This window comes from Ranitomeya imitator, chromosome 2 (genome assembly GCF_032444005.1).
Source record: "Ranitomeya imitator isolate aRanImi1 chromosome 2, aRanImi1.pri, whole genome shotgun sequence".
Lineage (NCBI taxonomy): Eukaryota > Metazoa > Chordata > Amphibia > Anura > Dendrobatidae > Ranitomeya > Ranitomeya imitator.
The window spans coordinates 763,238,653-763,256,169 of record NC_091283.1 but is presented as its reverse complement, the minus strand read 5'-3'; the positions used below and the strand labels follow the sequence as shown (position 1 = coordinate 763,256,169).

The window sequence follows — 17,517 nt, the reverse complement described above, 5'->3', positions numbered from 1 at the left end:
AACTTAAAAATCAGAGGGATCCCGGAGGCGATCCAACCCTTCCAATTAAAAAACTACATCTCCACCATGATATCCAAACTGTTACCAACCTCAAGAGTGACGAATCTGGTTGAGAGGTCATACAGAATCCCAAGGCCACCATCTCTCCCTCCAGACGTTGCAAGAGACGTTATAGTATCCTTTTACCCTGGGTGGGTTAGGAATGACCTTTTAGACTTGGCAAAGAATTCAAAAACCCTCCCAAGCCCATATGACAAAATAACTCTGTTTAAAGACTTGTCTAAAGCCACGATCCAAAAAAGGAAATCATTTGATTGCGTTACTAGAGAACTACTACGCACAGGAATTCCCTATTATTGGTCTCAGACTTCCACCATACGAGTCAAATATGCATCAAAACTAACTCTCATTGCAACTCCGGAAGAAGGAATCGTCTTTTTGAAAAAAAAAAATCGGCATACTTCACTCATCGGCCTCTCATAACCGCTCTTTCTCACCCTCAACAGACTCTTCTTATCCCATGTAATATCTCTTCTTGGCCTACAAGTAGTCCAGCCAACTAACAGTCCTCATGCTATTTGCTAATTCTCCACTTACTAATCTTACTGATTTGAACCGGACATTGCCCCACCAACGGACCGAGGGTTATATGGAGATGACCTCGCGTCGACAGACCTTTACATACTATCCATTTTTACTGAGCAGTTTCAGAGTTGATACATACCATACATTAAGCTAAAATTTATAACAGACTTTCGTATACTACTACCTACTAGTTAATCATTATGGTATTAGATGCTTACTCAACGATTCTACATAAAACTTTACCTATGTTAGTTTAATAGCTTATTGCGTTATTCCATCCTAAACTACTATGTTTTAGCAAAACTGCACAAAGTACTTATTATCTTATTATGTTTACCTAAGTCAGTTTAACAGCCTATTGCGTTATTCCAACCTAAACTACTATGTTTTAGCGAAACTGCACAAAGTACTTGTTATCTTATTATGTTTATACAATTCTACTGTATGATCGCCTGTCTCCCCTATTGCCAGGGGATTTGTTTTTCCCTACCTCCATACCCCACCCTTTCCCCTCCTCCCTTCCCTAACCAATCCTTACCGGTTAAAGTTAAAAATTTAATAAAATATTTTGAAAGTAAACCGCAGCCTTTCCGCAGCGGATTTTCCGCAAAGTGTGCACAGCATTTTTTTTTTCTCATTGATTTACATTGTACTGTAAGTCAATTGCGGATCTGCAGCGTTTCTGCACCGCAAAAAACGCTGCAGATCCGCAGAGAATCCGCAACATGTGCACATAGCTTCAGACATACATTTATGCCGGGTCCTCCTCTTTGATGCGAGCTCAGGCAGAGGCATTGTCTGCGAGCTTGTTCAAATAAATGTATTATACGATCATGTGCTGTCCCATATGCAAAACTGCTGGCATACAGACAACGCACTGACATGAGCGTTTCTATGCACAGGCCAATGGTCTGCATGTAGAAAAAAAAAATCTCAGTATGCACTACTGTGATCCATATTCTGGATCAGACTTGCCCACTATATGTCACTGGGGACGTAAAAAATCGGATCACTTATGGGTTACCATTCGTATATCATACTTTTTTTTTTTTTACATCTTAAATGTAATGGATCCGTTAAAAATGTATTTGTCCTTTATTAAATTGTGCATCTAAAAAAATGGCCGCCATACGATTGGACATACGGATGTAAAAAACTGGAGGCAAAACAGGTAATTTTGCATACACATGTGAACCTGGCCATAATTCAAACAGCATCTGCTCCAACAGCAATGGGTGGATCTGAGCTCTGCTCGCTGCTAGGGTTGAGCGAAACGGATCGTTCATTTTCAAAAGTTGCCGACTTTTGGCACAGTCGGGTTTCATGAAACTCGACCCGATCCCTGTGTGGGGTCGGCCATGCGGTACGCGACTTTCGCGCCAAAGTCGCGTTTCAATGACGCGAAAAGGGCCATTTCTCAGCCAATGAAGGTGGACGCAGAGTGTGGGCAGCATGTTGACATAGGTCCTGGTCCCCACCATCTTAGAGAAGGGCATTGCAGTGATTGGCTTGCTGTCTGCGGCGTCACAGGGGCTAAAAAGAGGCGTTCCCGCCGACCGCCATCTTACTGCTGCTGATCTGAGCATAGGGAGAGGTTGCTGCCGCTTCGTCAGAAGCAGGGATAGCGTTAGGCAGGGTCCATTAACCCCCAAACCGCCTGTGCTGTAGCGATTTCCACTGTACAACACCACCTTTTGTTTGCAGGGACAGTGGAAGCTACATTTTTTTTCCTCAGCGCTGTAGCTCATTGGGCTGCCCTAGAAGGCTCCCTGATAGCTGCATTGCTGTATGTACACCGCTGTGCAAACCAACTGCTTTTTTCAAAGCACAAATCCTGTTGTTCCTTCCTTTCTGTACAGCTATCTTTTTTGTTTGTCCACACTTTTGATTTAATTTGTGCAGCAGTCCACTCCTTCTTATTGCTGCCTGCCATACCTGGCTGAGATTACTGCAGGGAGATAGTAATTGTAGGACAGTCCCTGTTTTGTTTTTGTTTTTTAATTCTCCCTAAAAAAAAAAAGTAGTGGGAAATTAAGATTGGCATTTCTGCTAGAGTGCCAGTCCTGCGTGTGCCATCTCTCTCCAATTTTGGGGCACAGAAAGCCTAGTGTGTAATACTGGCCCTGATTTCTTGGCAATTCTCCCTAACCAAAAAAAGTAATGGGAGATTAAGGCCATGTTCACACGATCCTTTTTTTCATGCGGAATTGCCGCGATTTTCCCGCTGCGGGTCCGCAGCTGTTTTCCATGCAGGGTACATTACATTGTACCCTATGGAAAACAGGAACTGCTGTGCCCACAATGCGGAAAATCAAAAAAAAAGCCGCGCTGAATAGCTGCGGGAAAAAAGAAGTACCATGTCACTTCTTTTTTCGGAGCCGCAGCGGTTCTGCACCCATTGACCTCCATTGTGAGGTCAAACCCGCAGTAAAACCCGCAGATGAAAAAAATATCTGCGGGTTTTACTGCGGTTTGTGGTGCAGAACCGCTGCAGCAGGAAGTGCGGGGAAGCGGGCGGAAGTGCGTGGGCGGAGTGTGGCTGCCCCCCCGTGCTCCGATCCCGCCCCCCGTGCTCCAATCCCACCGCCCCGTGCTCCGATGGCCCCCCCCAGTGCTCCGATGCCCCCCCCCCGTGCCCTAATCTCCCCCCCTTATACTTACCCGGCGTCCCGGTGTCCGTCCGGCCGTCTTCTCCCTGGGCGCCGCCATCTTGCAAAATGGCGGGCGCATGCGCAGTGCGCCCGCCGAATCTGACGGCCGGCAGATTCGTTCCAAAGTGCATTTTGATCACTGAGATATAACCTATCTCAGTGATCAAAATAAAAAAAAAATAGTAAATGACACCCCCCCCCCCCCTTGTCACCCCCATAGGTAGGGACAATAAAAAAAATTGAGAATTTTTTTTTTTTCCACTAAGGTTAGAATAGGGGTAGGGTTAGGGTTAGGGGTAGGGTTAGGGGTAGGGGTAGGGTTAGGGGTAGGGTTAGGGTATTTTCAGCCATTTTAACCCTAAAAAACTTCCTAGAAAACACACAGACTCTGCATAGAAAACTGCATAAAAAAAGGATCAAAAAAAGGATCAAAAACGCATCAAAAAACGCATCAAAAAAGGACCAAAAAAAGGACCTGCGTTTTCTGCCAAGAGCTGCAGTTTTTTAAAAAACAGTCCTGAAAAAAAAAGGATGGAAATCAGGAACGTGTGAACATACCCTTAGATTGGCATTTCTGCTAGAGTGCCAGTCCTGTGTGTGCCATCTCTCTCCAATTTTGGGGCACAGAAAGCCTAGTGTGTAATACTGGCCCTGATTTCTTGGCAATTCTCCCTAACCAAAAAAAGCAGTGGGAGATTAAGCCTAGTGGGTTTTTTTTTAATTTGGTTTATAAATTCTCCCTGACAAAAAAAAACAGTGGGAGATTAATATTGGCATTTGTGCTTCTGTGCCAGTCGTGTGTGCCATCTCTCTCAAATAGTGGGCCACAGAAAGCCTAGTGCCTGTTTTTGGTTTTTAAATTCTCCCTTAAAAAAAAATAAACAGTGGGAGATTAATATTGGCCTTTGTGCTTCTGTGCCAGTCGTGTGTGTGCCATCTCGCTCAAATTGTGGGCCACAGAAAGCTTAGTGTCTGTTTTTTTTGGGGGGAAGGTTTTAAATTCTCCCTGAAAAAAAAACAAAACTGGGAGATTAATATTGGCATTTGTGCTTGAGTGACAGTCCTGCGTGTGTGGCATCTCTCTCATTTGGTGCCACAGAAAACCGAGTGTGTAACATTGTGCCTGATTTTCCTTGCAGTCTCACCCACCTCTAAAGGGATATCTAAATCCTACAGAAGTTAGAGTTCACCTTGTAAGTTGTTTTACAGTAACAAATACCGTTACTTTGGTTACGTTTTTAAAACAATGAGGAAGTCTGGTGGAAGAGGTCGTGGTCGTGGGCGTTCATTGCCAGCTGGTAATGATGGTAGTGGTGGTGGAGCATCAGATGGTCGTGGGAAAAACAATATAGCACCTAAGTCTCGAGCTGTGGAGCCAGGTTCGTCGTCTGGCTACACAAGGCCTCGAACGCTCCCTTTTCTGGGAGTAGGAAAACCGCTTTTAAAGCCGGAGCAGCAAGAGCAAGTTTTGGCTTACCTTGCTGACTCAGCCTCTAGCTCTTTTGCCTCCTCTTCTGAAACTGGTAAATGTAAAAGCAGCACGTCGTTAGTGGATGTTCACGGTCAGGGACAAGTCGCTTCCTTGTCCTCTTCAGCAAACACAACAACAGAGAAGTCTGGATCAGGACGGGCTCCTGTGCTCCGCTTTCGATGGTCTGGTTGGTGAGCTGGCTGCGACTTTTTTAGTCGTTTTTTTTTTTTTTTTTTGTATCAACAGAGAAGGATGCGGCAGGCGACAACGGGTTACTCCATGGAGCTCTTTACACATACCGTCCCTGGCTTAGAAAGTGAAACAGTTAACAGGCCATGCCCATTACAAGTTGAATCGGACATGGAGTGCACTGATGCACAGCCACAGCCAGATTACTATGCTGTTCCTTTGACTCAGACCACAACATTGCCCTCGCAGTGTACTGATCCAGAATCAGACCCTGATGAGACTATGGTGCCCCGTCACGAACACTATACCACCGACTTACACGGTGACACAGACGAAGTTGCACACGAGATAGAAGAGGAGGTTATAGATGACCCAGTTGTTGACCCCGATTGGCAGCCATTGGGGGAACAGGGTGCAGGCGGCAGTAGTTCTGAAGCGGAGGAGGAGGGGCCGCAGCAGGCATCAACATCGCAACAGGTTCCATCTGCCGGGCCCGTATCTGGCCCAAAACGCGTGGCAAAGCCAAAACCTGTTGGAGGATAGCGTGGCCATCCGGTTAAAGCTCAGTCTGCAATGCCTGAAAAGGTATCCGATGCTAGAAAGAGTGCAGTCTGGCATTTTTTTTAAACAACATCCAATTGATCAGCGCAAAGTCATCTGTCAAAAATGTTAAACTACCTTAAGCAGAGGTCAGAATCTGAAAAGTCTAAATACAAGTTGCATGCATAGACATTTAACCACCATGCATTTGCAAGCCTGGACTAACTACCAAACGTCCCTTAAGGTTGTAGCACCCTCGGCCAATGAAGCTAGTCAGGAACGCTACATCCCTTCCGTCACTGTAAGGCCTCCATTTTCCGCACCACATGCAGTATCTGTGCAGGTTTCGTTGCCAGGCCAAAGCAGTCAGGGTCAGGGAATCACCAGTTTCGTAGTAGGAAACACTGCATCTAGGGCACCGGCGGCAACAATACCGTCTCTCAGTCTGCCATGTCCACCGGCACCCCCGCTAGTTCCACGATCTCCAGCTCTCCAGTCCAGCTCACCCTACATGAGACTATGGTTAGAAAAAGGAAGTACTTAGCCTCGCATCTGCGTACACAGGGTTTGAACGCCCACATAGCTAGACTAATCTCGTTAGAGATGATGCCCTACCGGTTAGTTGAAAGCAAAGCTTTCAAAGCCCTGATGGACTACGCTGTACCACGCTACGAGCTACCCAGTCGACACTTCTTTTCTTTTTTATGGGGCAGCTACTGGCAAGCGTCAGCAGGCTGTATTGGCTATGAAGTGTTTGGGCGACAACAGACACACCGCGGAAGTTCTGTCCGAGTTCTTGCAGAAAGAAACGCAGTCGTGGCTGGGCACTGTAGATCTTGAGGCAGGCAAGGTAGTGAGTGATAACGGAAGGAATTTCATGGCTGCCATCTCCCTTTCCCAACTGAAACACATTCCTTGCCTGGCTCACACCTTAAACCTGGTGGTGCAGTGCTTCCTGAAAAGTTATCCGGGGTTATCCGACCTGCTCCTCAAAGTGCGCGGACTTTGCTCGTACATCCGCCGTTCGCCCGTACACTCCAGCCGTATGCAGACCTATCAGCGGTCTTTGAACCTTCCCCAGCATAGCCTAATCATCGACGTTGCAACAAGGTGGAACTCAACACTGCACATGCTTCAGAGACTGTGCGAACAGAGGCGTGCTGTTATGTATTTGTGGGAGGATACACATACACGGGCAGGCAGTAGGATGGCAGACATGGAGTTGTCAGGTGTGCAGTGGTCGAAGGTACAAGACATGTGTCAAGTCCTTCAGTGTTTTGAGGAATGCACACGGCTGGTTAGTGCAGACAACACCATAGTAAGCATGAGCATCCCCCTAATGCATCTGCTGATGCAAAGTTTGACGCACATAAAGGAGCAGGCGTCTGCAGCAGAGGAAGAGGAAAGCCTTGATGACAGTCAGCCATTGTCTGGTCAGGGCAGTGTACAGGACGAGGTAGCGGGCGAACAGGAGGAGGAGGAGGACGAGGAGGATGATGGGGATGATTATTTTTGTAATGAGGAAGTTTCTCCGGGGCCAATAGCAACTGGTGGCGTTGCAAGGCCGGGGTCTGGTTTTTTTAGGGAGACAAGTGACTTAGATGTGCCTGAAACTGCCCCTCAACCCAGCACAACCGCAGATTTGACAACTGGAACTTTGGGCCACATGGCGGATTATGCCTTACGTATCCTCAAAAGGGACACACGTATTTGTAAAATGATGGCCGATGACGATTACTGGTTGGCCTGCCTCCTTGATCCTCGCTATAAAGGCAAATTGCAAAATATTATGCCACATGAAAACCTGGAACAAATGTTAGCAACCAAACAATCAACTCTTGTTGACCGTTTGATTCAGGCATTCCCAGCACACAGCACCGGTGATCGTTATCACACGAGCTGCAGGGGGCAGCAGACCAGAAGTGTTAGAGGTGCACAAATCAGAAGTGGCGTTGGACAGAGGGGTTTTCTGACCAGGTTGTGGAGTGATTTTGCTATGACCGCAGACAGGACAGGTACTGCAGCATCAATTCAAAGTGACAGGAGACAACATTTGTCCAGTATGGTTACTAACTATTTTTCATCCCTTATCGACGTTCTCCCTCAACCGTCATTCCCATTTGATTACTGGGCATCCAAATTAGACACCTGGCCAGAATTGGCAGAATATGCATTGCAGGAGCTTGCTTGCCCAGTAGCTAGTGTCCTATCAGAAAGAGTATTCAGTGCTGCAGGTTCAATATTAACCGAAAAAAGGACTCGTCTGGCTACCCAAAATGTTGATGATCTAACCTTCATTAAAATGAACCACAACTGGATTTCGAATTCTTTTGCCCCACCTTGCCCGGCTGACACCTAGCTTTCCTATGAAAAGGTCTTGCTTGTGGATTGCTCTGACTGACTTTTCCAATCTCGTAATTTGCAGCAGCTGTTTGTCCAGCATACGACATGTTTACACCTCCCTAAATGGCCAAACTCCCCCCACAGGACCGTGGTCTCGCCACTTGGAACATGCACCCGTGAGAGTGCCGTTTGTCTGAAGAGGTGGGTGCACGCTTTTGGTCGACGGCACTGCCACTGGGTCCCTCATAGTACAATAAAGTGTCTCTGGCGGTGGTGGTGCGCACCCAACGTCAGACACACCGTTGTAACATGAGGGGCCCTGGGCCTGTACCGCCGGCCACAAGAGAGTTCCCCCCCCCCCCCAGGTCAAACAGTGCTCTACCACTTGCAAAATTATCTCTCACAGTTCCACCAATGTTTAGTCTATGCACTGACATCCTTCAGTGCCTGGCACTGACAATACCATTGTGTTGACATGTATGATGGTACTTAAAATAGTCAGGGGCAGTGTCCTATATTTACACCAGTAAATACTTAGCGCCAAATTACTAGGTCTGAAACTCAGCAGAGGAGCCCACCCCTGTACCTAAGTATTCCACCCTTTTGTGTTTTGGTTTTGTTGTATTGCGAGACATTAACATCTATTTATTTTTTGTGAGTACTAACTGTCAGACACTCATTACAATCAGCCTCCGCTGACAACACCAATGCTGCCTGTGTACCCCTGCAAGATAATTCCAAGTGTCTACAGCCCACTTTTGTTATGTTAGGCCTACTAAGCCTGTCTGCGGTCCCTCCTTCCACTAATCCTCCACTGACCAGACCACTGCTGCCCGTGTACCCCTGGAACCTATTTTAACCCCTTACCGGCATCGGATGTACTATACTGTCCGATGCCGGCTCCCCTGCTTTGATGCAGGGCTCCGCGGTGAGCCCGCATCAAAGCCGGGACATGTCAGCTGTTTTGAACAGCTGACATGTGCCCGTAATAGGCGCGGGCAGAATCGCGATCTGCCCGCACCTATTAACTAGTTAAATGCCGCTGTCAAACGCAGACAGCGGCATTTAACTACCGCTTCCGGCCGGGCGGCCAGAAATGACGTCATCGCCGACCCCCGTCACATGATCGGGGGTCGGCGATGCGTCTGGATGGTAACCATAGAGGTCCTAGAGACTTCTATGGTTACTGATGACCGGTGGCTGTGAGCGCCACCCTGTGGTCGGCGCTCACAGCACACCTCCATTTCTGCTACATAGCAGCGATCAGCAGATCGCTGCTATGTAGCAGAGCCGATCGACTTGTGCCTACTTCTAGCCTCCCATGGAGGCTATTGAAGCATGGCAAAAGTTAAAAAAAAAAAAGTTTAAAAAAATGTGAAAAAAATAAAAAAAACATAAAAAAGTTTAAATCACCCCCCTTTCGCCCCAATCAAAATAAATCAATAAAAAAATATCAAATCTACGCATATTTGGTATCGCCGTGCTCAGAATCGCCCGATCAATTAAAAAAAAGTATTAACCTGATCGCTAAACAGCGTAGCGGGAAAAAAATTCGAAACGCCAGAATTACGTTTTTTTGGTCGACGCGACATTGCATTAAAATGCAATAACGGGCGATCAAAAGAACGTATATGCACCGAAATGCTATCATTAAAAACGTCATCTCGGCACGCAAAAAATAAGCCCTCAACCGACCCCAGATCATGAAAACTGGAGACGCTACAAGTATCGGAAAATGGCGCAATTTTTTTTTTTTTTTTTTTTTTTTAGCAAAGTTTGGAATTTTTTTTCACCACTTAGATAAAAAATAACCTAGTCATGTTAGGCGTCTATGAACTCGTACTGACCTGGAGAATCATAATGGCAGGTCATTTTTAGCATTTAGTGAACCTAGCAAAAAAGCCAAACAAAAAAACAATGTGGGATTGCACTTTTTTTGCAATTTCACCGCACTTGGAATTTTTTTCCCGTTTTCTAGTACATGACATGCTAAAACCAATGATGTCGTTCAAAAGTACAACTCGTCCCGCAAAAAATAAGCCCTCACATGGCCAAATTGACGGAAAAACAAAAAAGTTATGGCTCTGGGAAGGAGGGGAGCGAAAAACGAACACGGAAAAATGAAAAATCCCCCGGTCATGAAGGGGTTAAAGTGCCTACAGCCTAATTTTGTTATGTTAGGCCTACTAAGCCTGTCTGCGGTCCCTCCTTCCACTAGTCCTCCACTGACCAGACCACTGCTGCCCGTGTACCCCTGGGACCTATTTTAAAGTGCCTACAGCCTAATTTTGTTATGTTAGGCCTACTAAGCCTGTCTGCGGTCCCTCCTTCCACTAGTCCTCCACTGACCAGACCACTGCTGCCCGTGTACCCCTGGAACCTATTTTAAAGTGCCTACAGCCTAATTTTGTTATGTTAGGCCTACTAAGCCTGTCTGCGGTCCCTCCTTCCAATAGTCCTCCACTGACCAGACCACTGCTGCCCGTGTACCCCTGGAACCTATTTTAAAGTGCCTACAGCCTAATTTTGTTATGTTAGGCCTACTAAGCCTGTCTGCGGTCCCTCCTTCCACTAGTCCTCCACTGACCAGACCACTGCTGCCCGTGTACCCCTGGAACCTATTTTAAAGTGCCTACAGCCTAATTTTGTTATGTTAGGCCTACTAAGCCTGTCTGCGGTCCCTCCTTCCACTAGTCCTCCACTGACCAGACCACTGCTGCCCGTGTACCCCTGGAACCTATTTTAAAGTGCCTACAGCCTAATTTTGTTATGTTAGGCCTACTAAGCCTGTCTGCGGTCCCTCCTTCCAATAGTCCTCCAATGACCAGACCACTGCTGCCCGTGTACCCCTGGAACCTATTTTAAATTGCATAGAGCATCCTTTTTTTAATAGTAGGCGTACAAAGTCTGTCTGCGGTCCATAATTGAAATTATTCTCCACTGAACAGACCAATGCTGCCTGTGTACCCCTGTAACCTTTTTTAAACTGCATTGAGCCAAATTTTGTGTTTAATGCCTACTACCTGTGTGTCTGCGCCACTCAATACAGCGGTCCTCCTTTTAAAAAAGCTGAGCGTCAATAGTCTGGTTTTCAGCCTATAGGAATTTGAAAACTGCATTGGGGCTACTACTTCGGTAGGGCCTACTAACGGTGTCTTCCACTCCAAGGTGTTCCCCAGGTTTCCTCTCCATAGCTTCGAGCTTCTAGCTCTCGTTTAGTAGTTGTTGAAAACAACACTGCATTAGGCCTACAAGTTGGGTCTGGGTTGTAGAGACTGTGTCTGCCGCTCCAAGGTGTTCTCCAGGTTGCCACATAATCGAAGCTGCATAGAGCCTATTTTGTAATTTTACGCCTACAAAGTCTTTCTGCGGTCCCTCCTTCCAAATGTCCTCCACTGAGCACACCAATGCAGACCGTGTACCTATGTGACCTTTTTTAAACCTGCATCGAGCCAACTTTGTGGTTTAAGGCCTACTTGTAGTGTCTGGCTGCGCCACTCAATACAGCTGTCCTCTTTACAAAAAATGACCTACAATTATCTGGTTTTCAGCCTATCAGAATTTTAAAAATGCAGTGGGCCTACTAGTTGGGTTGGGGCCTTCTATCGGTGTCTGCCGCTCCTTGCTGTTCTCCTCCAGTGAACAAAGCTGTGCCGCCTGTTTACTACTGTTGCCAATTTTGAACTGCATTTAGACTACTTACTGATTTGGGCCTACTCTCTGTGTCAGCCTCTCATTCCACTTGTCCTCCACTGAACAAAGCAATGCCCCCTGGTTAGTCCTGTTACCAATTTTGAACTGCATTTAGCCCACTTTATTCTTTGGGCCCATATCTGTTTCCCCCCTCATCCTGCCCATTGCCCAGCCATGGATAGATGAGTCTGCTGGTACATTGACCCAGAATGCTACATTCCCCATGCACGCTACACAGCCAGAATGTGACCCTGCTGAAAGTCAGGTTCCCCTTCCCGCATACCATACCACCTTACACGGGGACAAAGAGGAAGGTGCAGATGAAGGTGCAGGTTCCTTCATCAGGTGGGGGGAGGAATACTCGTTGGCGACGTCACTGGCACAGGGCCCCTCATAGTACGCAAAAGTGTTGCTGTCGGTGGGAGGCGCCCCCGCCGTGCAAACACACCGCTGTACTTTGAGGGGCCCTGTGCCAGTGCCAACGAGTGGGCCCCCCCTGCTTGCTCAGGACCACAGCACTTGCAAAGTTGAAATACGTACCTCTCCCTGCTCCACTGCCGAGACATGGTCCAGATTTCCTGGGCCCACTAATTACTTGAACCAGCCCTACCCCCCACAACTTTAGCCAAATGACCCCCAATTTCCAATGCCTTACTATTATTATAAGGTAAATTAAGATTGACAAGCTTCAGTAACAAGAATGGATGTTTTTGCCATTAAAATGGGCTCTGTACATGTTTTCCTGGCCTCCACTCACTGCCGACTATGCTCCCCCATTGACTTGCATTGGGTTTCGTGTTTCGGTCGATCCCGACTTTTCGCGATAATCGGCCGATTCCACTCGACTCGACTTTTGAGATAGTCGGGTTTCGCGAAACCCGACTCGACTGTAAAAAAGTCAAGGTCGCTCAACCCTACTCGCTGCTGTTAACCTCTTAAATGCTGCAGTCTCCGAAAGCTGTATTTAATGTGCGCAAGCCGGGCAGGTGCGATTACAGAATGCTGATGGGATTCTATGGCAGATTCTGTGAAGACCTGTATATAGTTGGGCTTCATAGGAGAAAGAAGAAGTGCATACAAATAGTTTAGAAGTCATAATAGGTCCACATCCTCGAAAGATTACGTAGTTATCTTGTCTTCCTTACATCACGCACTTAATTTTTTAAATATCTAATCAGACAGGATATTCTGGTAACAGGGAGAAATCAGAGAAAATATACAGGAGTAAGGTGAGATGTTGTATATTACATGAGAGATGGAGAGAATCCTTCGGGTTGACGCACCATGCCATTTATTCATTCATTCATTCAATCTACTTGCAACCCCACTTCATCCAACTTGTAATGTGCATTATGCATTGCCCTAAACGTAAGATGCCAGTCACTACCTTCAGGCAGGACCACATCAGTGCATTTCTGGGAAAGGTCCTCCTGTATCTAAATACCAAGTGGTCCATCAATCTACCTTTAGAGCAGTGTTCCCCAACTCTGGTCCTCAAGAGCCACTGCAGCGTCCCAGAGACCTGGTCATTGCAGTAGTGTCGCTCTGCCACTAAGGGGAGTGATGGTACGTCTGATGGCACTAAAGGAGTTCATCTGACCAGGTATCACCAGCACACATTACACTTCACACTCCGGCCACTAGGGGGAGCAAAAGGCTTTATTTATTGGGCCACTCCTCACTGGTAAAACTAGGGGTTGGATAGGAAGTTAGTCAGAAGCTGACTGGGTTTTGTCCAGGCAACATCCCGTGGCAGGGGGTGTTGCGGGGAAGATTCAGGGGGGTCCCTGTCAGGCGTGGGAACCTGGCAGGTACCTAGCGACAAGGCAGAACATTACAGAACCGCGCCTGCACTACCTTGCGGCGGTATCCTAAGAAAAACACGAAGCAAAGGATATTGTGGACAGTGAGAAACAAGATCAAGCACAAAGGAGAGCCAGTAGGAGTCGTGCCCGGAGAACGGCAACATCCTACTGAGGTGCGTAGCCGGTGCCCGGAACACCGAGGAAGTAACTGACTTTATGCCTTACTTCAAATACCGCAGGACAGTTAATTGTAGGTTGGCTGTCTACCTTACATCACCTAAGCAGACATAGGGGGCAACACGTGGAGAGGGGCGTCTCTAGGGTCCCGGAAGAGCTCCGAGCCTACCCGTTAAACGGGTGCGTCCTAGCCATAACACACTTGGGGGACGGAGAATAGAAAGAACTGGAACGAACGAGAACAGAAGTTGTGAGGACTATCCCGAATTCTCAGCAGGGAAGCACTACAACACACAGGCGCTAGTGGTAGGCAACGATTTCCACCTGCAAAGGGAACTCTGGATGTGCCTTCGGACTGGCCGGTCTCAGACAGCCCTTTTAACTGTGCTCTGGATTGCGGATCCCGAAGTCATCAGTAAAGAGGTAAAGAGGCTGCAACCCTGTGCCCTCGTTATTGTCTGCACCTCACACCATCACCATCACCATCCACCTTACTGGGAAGCCCTGGGGACATACTTCACCTGTGGGAAGGTTTACCATCTAGCTGCCATCACATCACCCCAGTGGACCCCAAGCAGCGTCGGTCACCCTGACCGAATACCACAGGTGGCATCACAAAACCTTGACAAACTACTATCACCCTTTTATTGGACGCCCCTTAGCAGGGTCACGGACCAGGTCCAGCCACAGTGACATCCCCAGAACAGAGCTAGCAGAGGACCGGTACCGAGTAACCCACGGTCCTGCGTCTGGGGGAGCTCCACCACCAACAGGTCATGTTTTCAGAATTTCCTTAGAATTGCACAAGTGATAATGGCATCACCTGGACAGGCAAGCATTCAGTCACCTGTGCAATACTAAGGAAATCCTGAAAACATGACCTGTTGGTGGATCTTGAGGACCGGAGTTGGGGAACACTGCTCTAGAGCCACAATTGCTCCTCTTCCAATATATTAGACTTTACACCAGTGCATTTACCTTGGGAACTGTGCCTCTCCCAACATCTTGACAGGGGAAAGTTAAGACACCCCATACACATTAGATGGCTGTCTGCCGAACAATAGTTCTGTGAACTGTTCTGTGCGTGAAAGAGATGACCAAGATAGCTGCCGGCAGGAGTCAGAAATGCCAGATCCTTTAGGCTATGTGGATTGTGGATTGGCCACTGCGGATCCGCAGCAGTTTTCCATGTGCTGTACAGTACCATGTAAACGTATGGAAAACGAAATCTGTAGTGCACATGCTGTGGAAAATACCGCACGGAAACGCTGCATTGTATTTTCCGCAGCTTGTCAATTCTTTGTGCAGATTCCGAAGCAGTTTACACCTGCTTCTTAATAGGAATCTGCAGGTGTAAAACCGCAGGTGGAATCCGCACAAAAACTGCTGGAAATCCTCAGGTAATCCGCAGTGCGTTTTACCTGCGGATTTTGCAAAACCGGTGTGGAAAAATCCGCAACGTGTGCACATAGCCTAACTCTCCCGAGAATCAATTGTCTGAGGGACCCATACAAATTAGACTGTAGATCAAACCCATTGATATCTGTGGCTTTGGGCAACGGTCTATTCTGTATGGGGGTATTTAGCCAATCTACAGTTAGGTCCATATATATTTGGACAGAGACAACATTTTTCTAATTTTGGTTACAGACATTACCACAATGACTTTTAAACAAAACAATTCAGGTGCAGTTGAAGTTCAGACTTTCAGCTTTCATTTGAGGGGTATCCACATTAAAATTGGATGAAGGGTTTAGGAGTTTCAGCTCCTTAACATATGCCACCCTGTTTTTAAAGGGACCAAAAGTAATTGGACAGATTCAATAATTTTAAATAAAACGTTCATTTTTAGTACTTGGTTGAAAACACTTTGTTGGCAATGACTGCCTGAAGTCTTGAACTCATGGACATCACCAGACGCTGTGTTTCCTCCTTTTTGATGCTCTTCCAGGCCTTCACTGTGGTGGTTTTCAGTTGCTGTTTGTTTGTGGGCCTTTCTGTCTGAAGTTTAGTCTTTAAACAAGTGAAATGCATGCTTTTTTGGGTTGAGATCAGGTGACTGACTTGGCCATTCAAGAACATTCCACTTCTTTGCTTTAAAAAACTCCTGGGTTGCTTTGGCTTTATGTTTTGGGTCATTGTCCATCTGTAGTATGAAACGACGATCAATCAGTTTGGCTGCATTTGGCTGGATCTGAGCACACAGTATGGCTCAGAATACCTCAGAATTCATTCGGCTGCTTCTGTCCTGTGTCACTTCATCAATAAACACTAGTGACCCAGTGCCACTGGCAGCCATGCATGCCCAAGCCATCACATTGCCTCCGCCGTGTTTTGCAGATGATGTGGTATGCTTTGGATTATGAGCTGTACCACGCCTTCGCCAAACTTTTCTCTTTCCATGATTCTGGTAGAGGTTAATCTTGGTTTCATCTGTCCAAAGAATGTTCTTCCAGAACTGTGCTGGCTTTTTTAGATGTTTTTTAGCAAAGTCCAGTCTAGCCTTTTTATTCTTGATGCTTATGAGTGGCTTGCACCGTGCAGTGAACCCTCTGTATTTACTTTTATGCAGTCTTCTCTTTATGGTATATTTGGATATTGATACGCCGACCTCCTGGAGAGTGTTGTTCACTTGGTTGGCTGTTGTGAAGGGGTTTCTCTTCACCATGGAGATTATTCTGCGATCATCCACCACTGTTGTCTTCCGTGGGCGCCCAGGTCTTTTTGCATTGATGAGTTCACCAGTGCTTTCTTTCTTTCTCAGGATGTACCAAACTGTAGATTTTCCCACTCCTAATATTGTAGCAATTTCTCGGTTGGGTTTTTTCTGTTTTCGCAGCATAAGGATGGCTTGTTTCACCTGCATGGAGAGCTCCTTTGACCGCATGTTTACTTCACAGAAAAACCTTCCAAATGCAAGCACCACACCTCAAATCAACTCCAGGCCTTTTATCTGCTTAATTGAGAATGACATAACGAAGGGATTGCCCACACCTGTCTATGAAATTGCCTTGGAGTCAATTGTCCAATTACTTTTGGTCCCTTTAAAAACAGGGTGGCACATGTTAAGGAGCTGAAACTCCTAAACCCTTCATCCAATTTTAATGTGGATACCCTCAATTGAAAGCTGAAAGTCTGAACTTCAACTGCATCTGAATTGTTTTGTCTAGAATTCATTGTGGTAATGTCTATAACCAAAATTAGAAAAATGTTGTCTCTGTCCAAATATATATGGACCTAACTGTATATGTGTGCTAAATAAAATGGATGAGTTTATTTAGATGGGCACAAATCATAATAAAACACAAGTGACACAGGTCTCTGTAATAAAGATTTTTTGTATTGAATATCAACAAAAGCAAGGATGAAAAACATCATAGATGTTGGTTTGAAATAACTATCATGTATAAAATTTCCACAGGTCTCCCCCAGTATATTCTCAAGAAGCTTTACTGCCAACATTCATGTTCAGGTGAATTGGAGGCTCGCTTAGCATTAAACAGGCTCCAAAATGTCACTTCTGTGCTCCGAGAGTTTACTTGGGGTATACGGTAACCACGTCATAGCCTTCCGGTGGAGTCATACGTTCCCGGGCATGCTTTTCACAGTATATCTTATCCTCGACAAAAAAGTGCCCCTTCTGTTTGAGATTGACTCCACAGTCAGTACACACGTAGCATTCAGGGTGACGCAGCTTGTCTCTGATCTTCACAAAGATTCCCCTGAAAAAAAAACAAAAAAAAACCATATCATTCCTAGAAGGTAAAGTTAAGTGTGTTGTCTCCTTTCAAAAACCTTTGCCCATAGGTCAAATTACAAGTTAAAAACTAAACTAAGCTTTACTTAGTCTCCTTGGATTCAGCAAATTATCTCCACCACTGCTCTGGTCAATCTTTTGTATATCAGTTAAGCTCAGGAATTAGCTGCAGTGCTGTTGATGCGAGGTCACCGCTGCAGTCAATCACTGAGCTCAGCTGATATACATGGCAGCATTAGAGACAGCGCTCGTTCCATGGAGGGAAAGTAAAGCTCACTTAGGTTTTCATTACAAGTATCTGAGTCT

At 46.4% G+C, this 17,517-nt stretch overlaps 1 protein-coding gene across 4 annotated transcripts in view; it reads right to left on the bottom strand.

Annotated features, from left to right (window-relative positions):
- Positions 1 to 16,774: 16,774 nt before the first annotated feature.
- PDLIM1 (PDZ and LIM domain 1) overlaps positions 16,775 to 17,517 on the bottom strand; it is a 91,535-nt gene continuing 90,792 nt past the window's right edge. For all 4 annotated transcript variants that reach the window (XM_069753397.1, XM_069753394.1, XM_069753395.1 and 1 more), the window contains one exon: positions 16,775 to 17,176. In XM_069753397.1, coding sequence (XP_069609498.1) covers positions 16,990 to 17,176 — 187 coding nt within the window. In that variant the 3' untranslated portion in view covers positions 16,775 to 16,989. The remainder of the gene's footprint in view (positions 17,177 to 17,517) is intronic.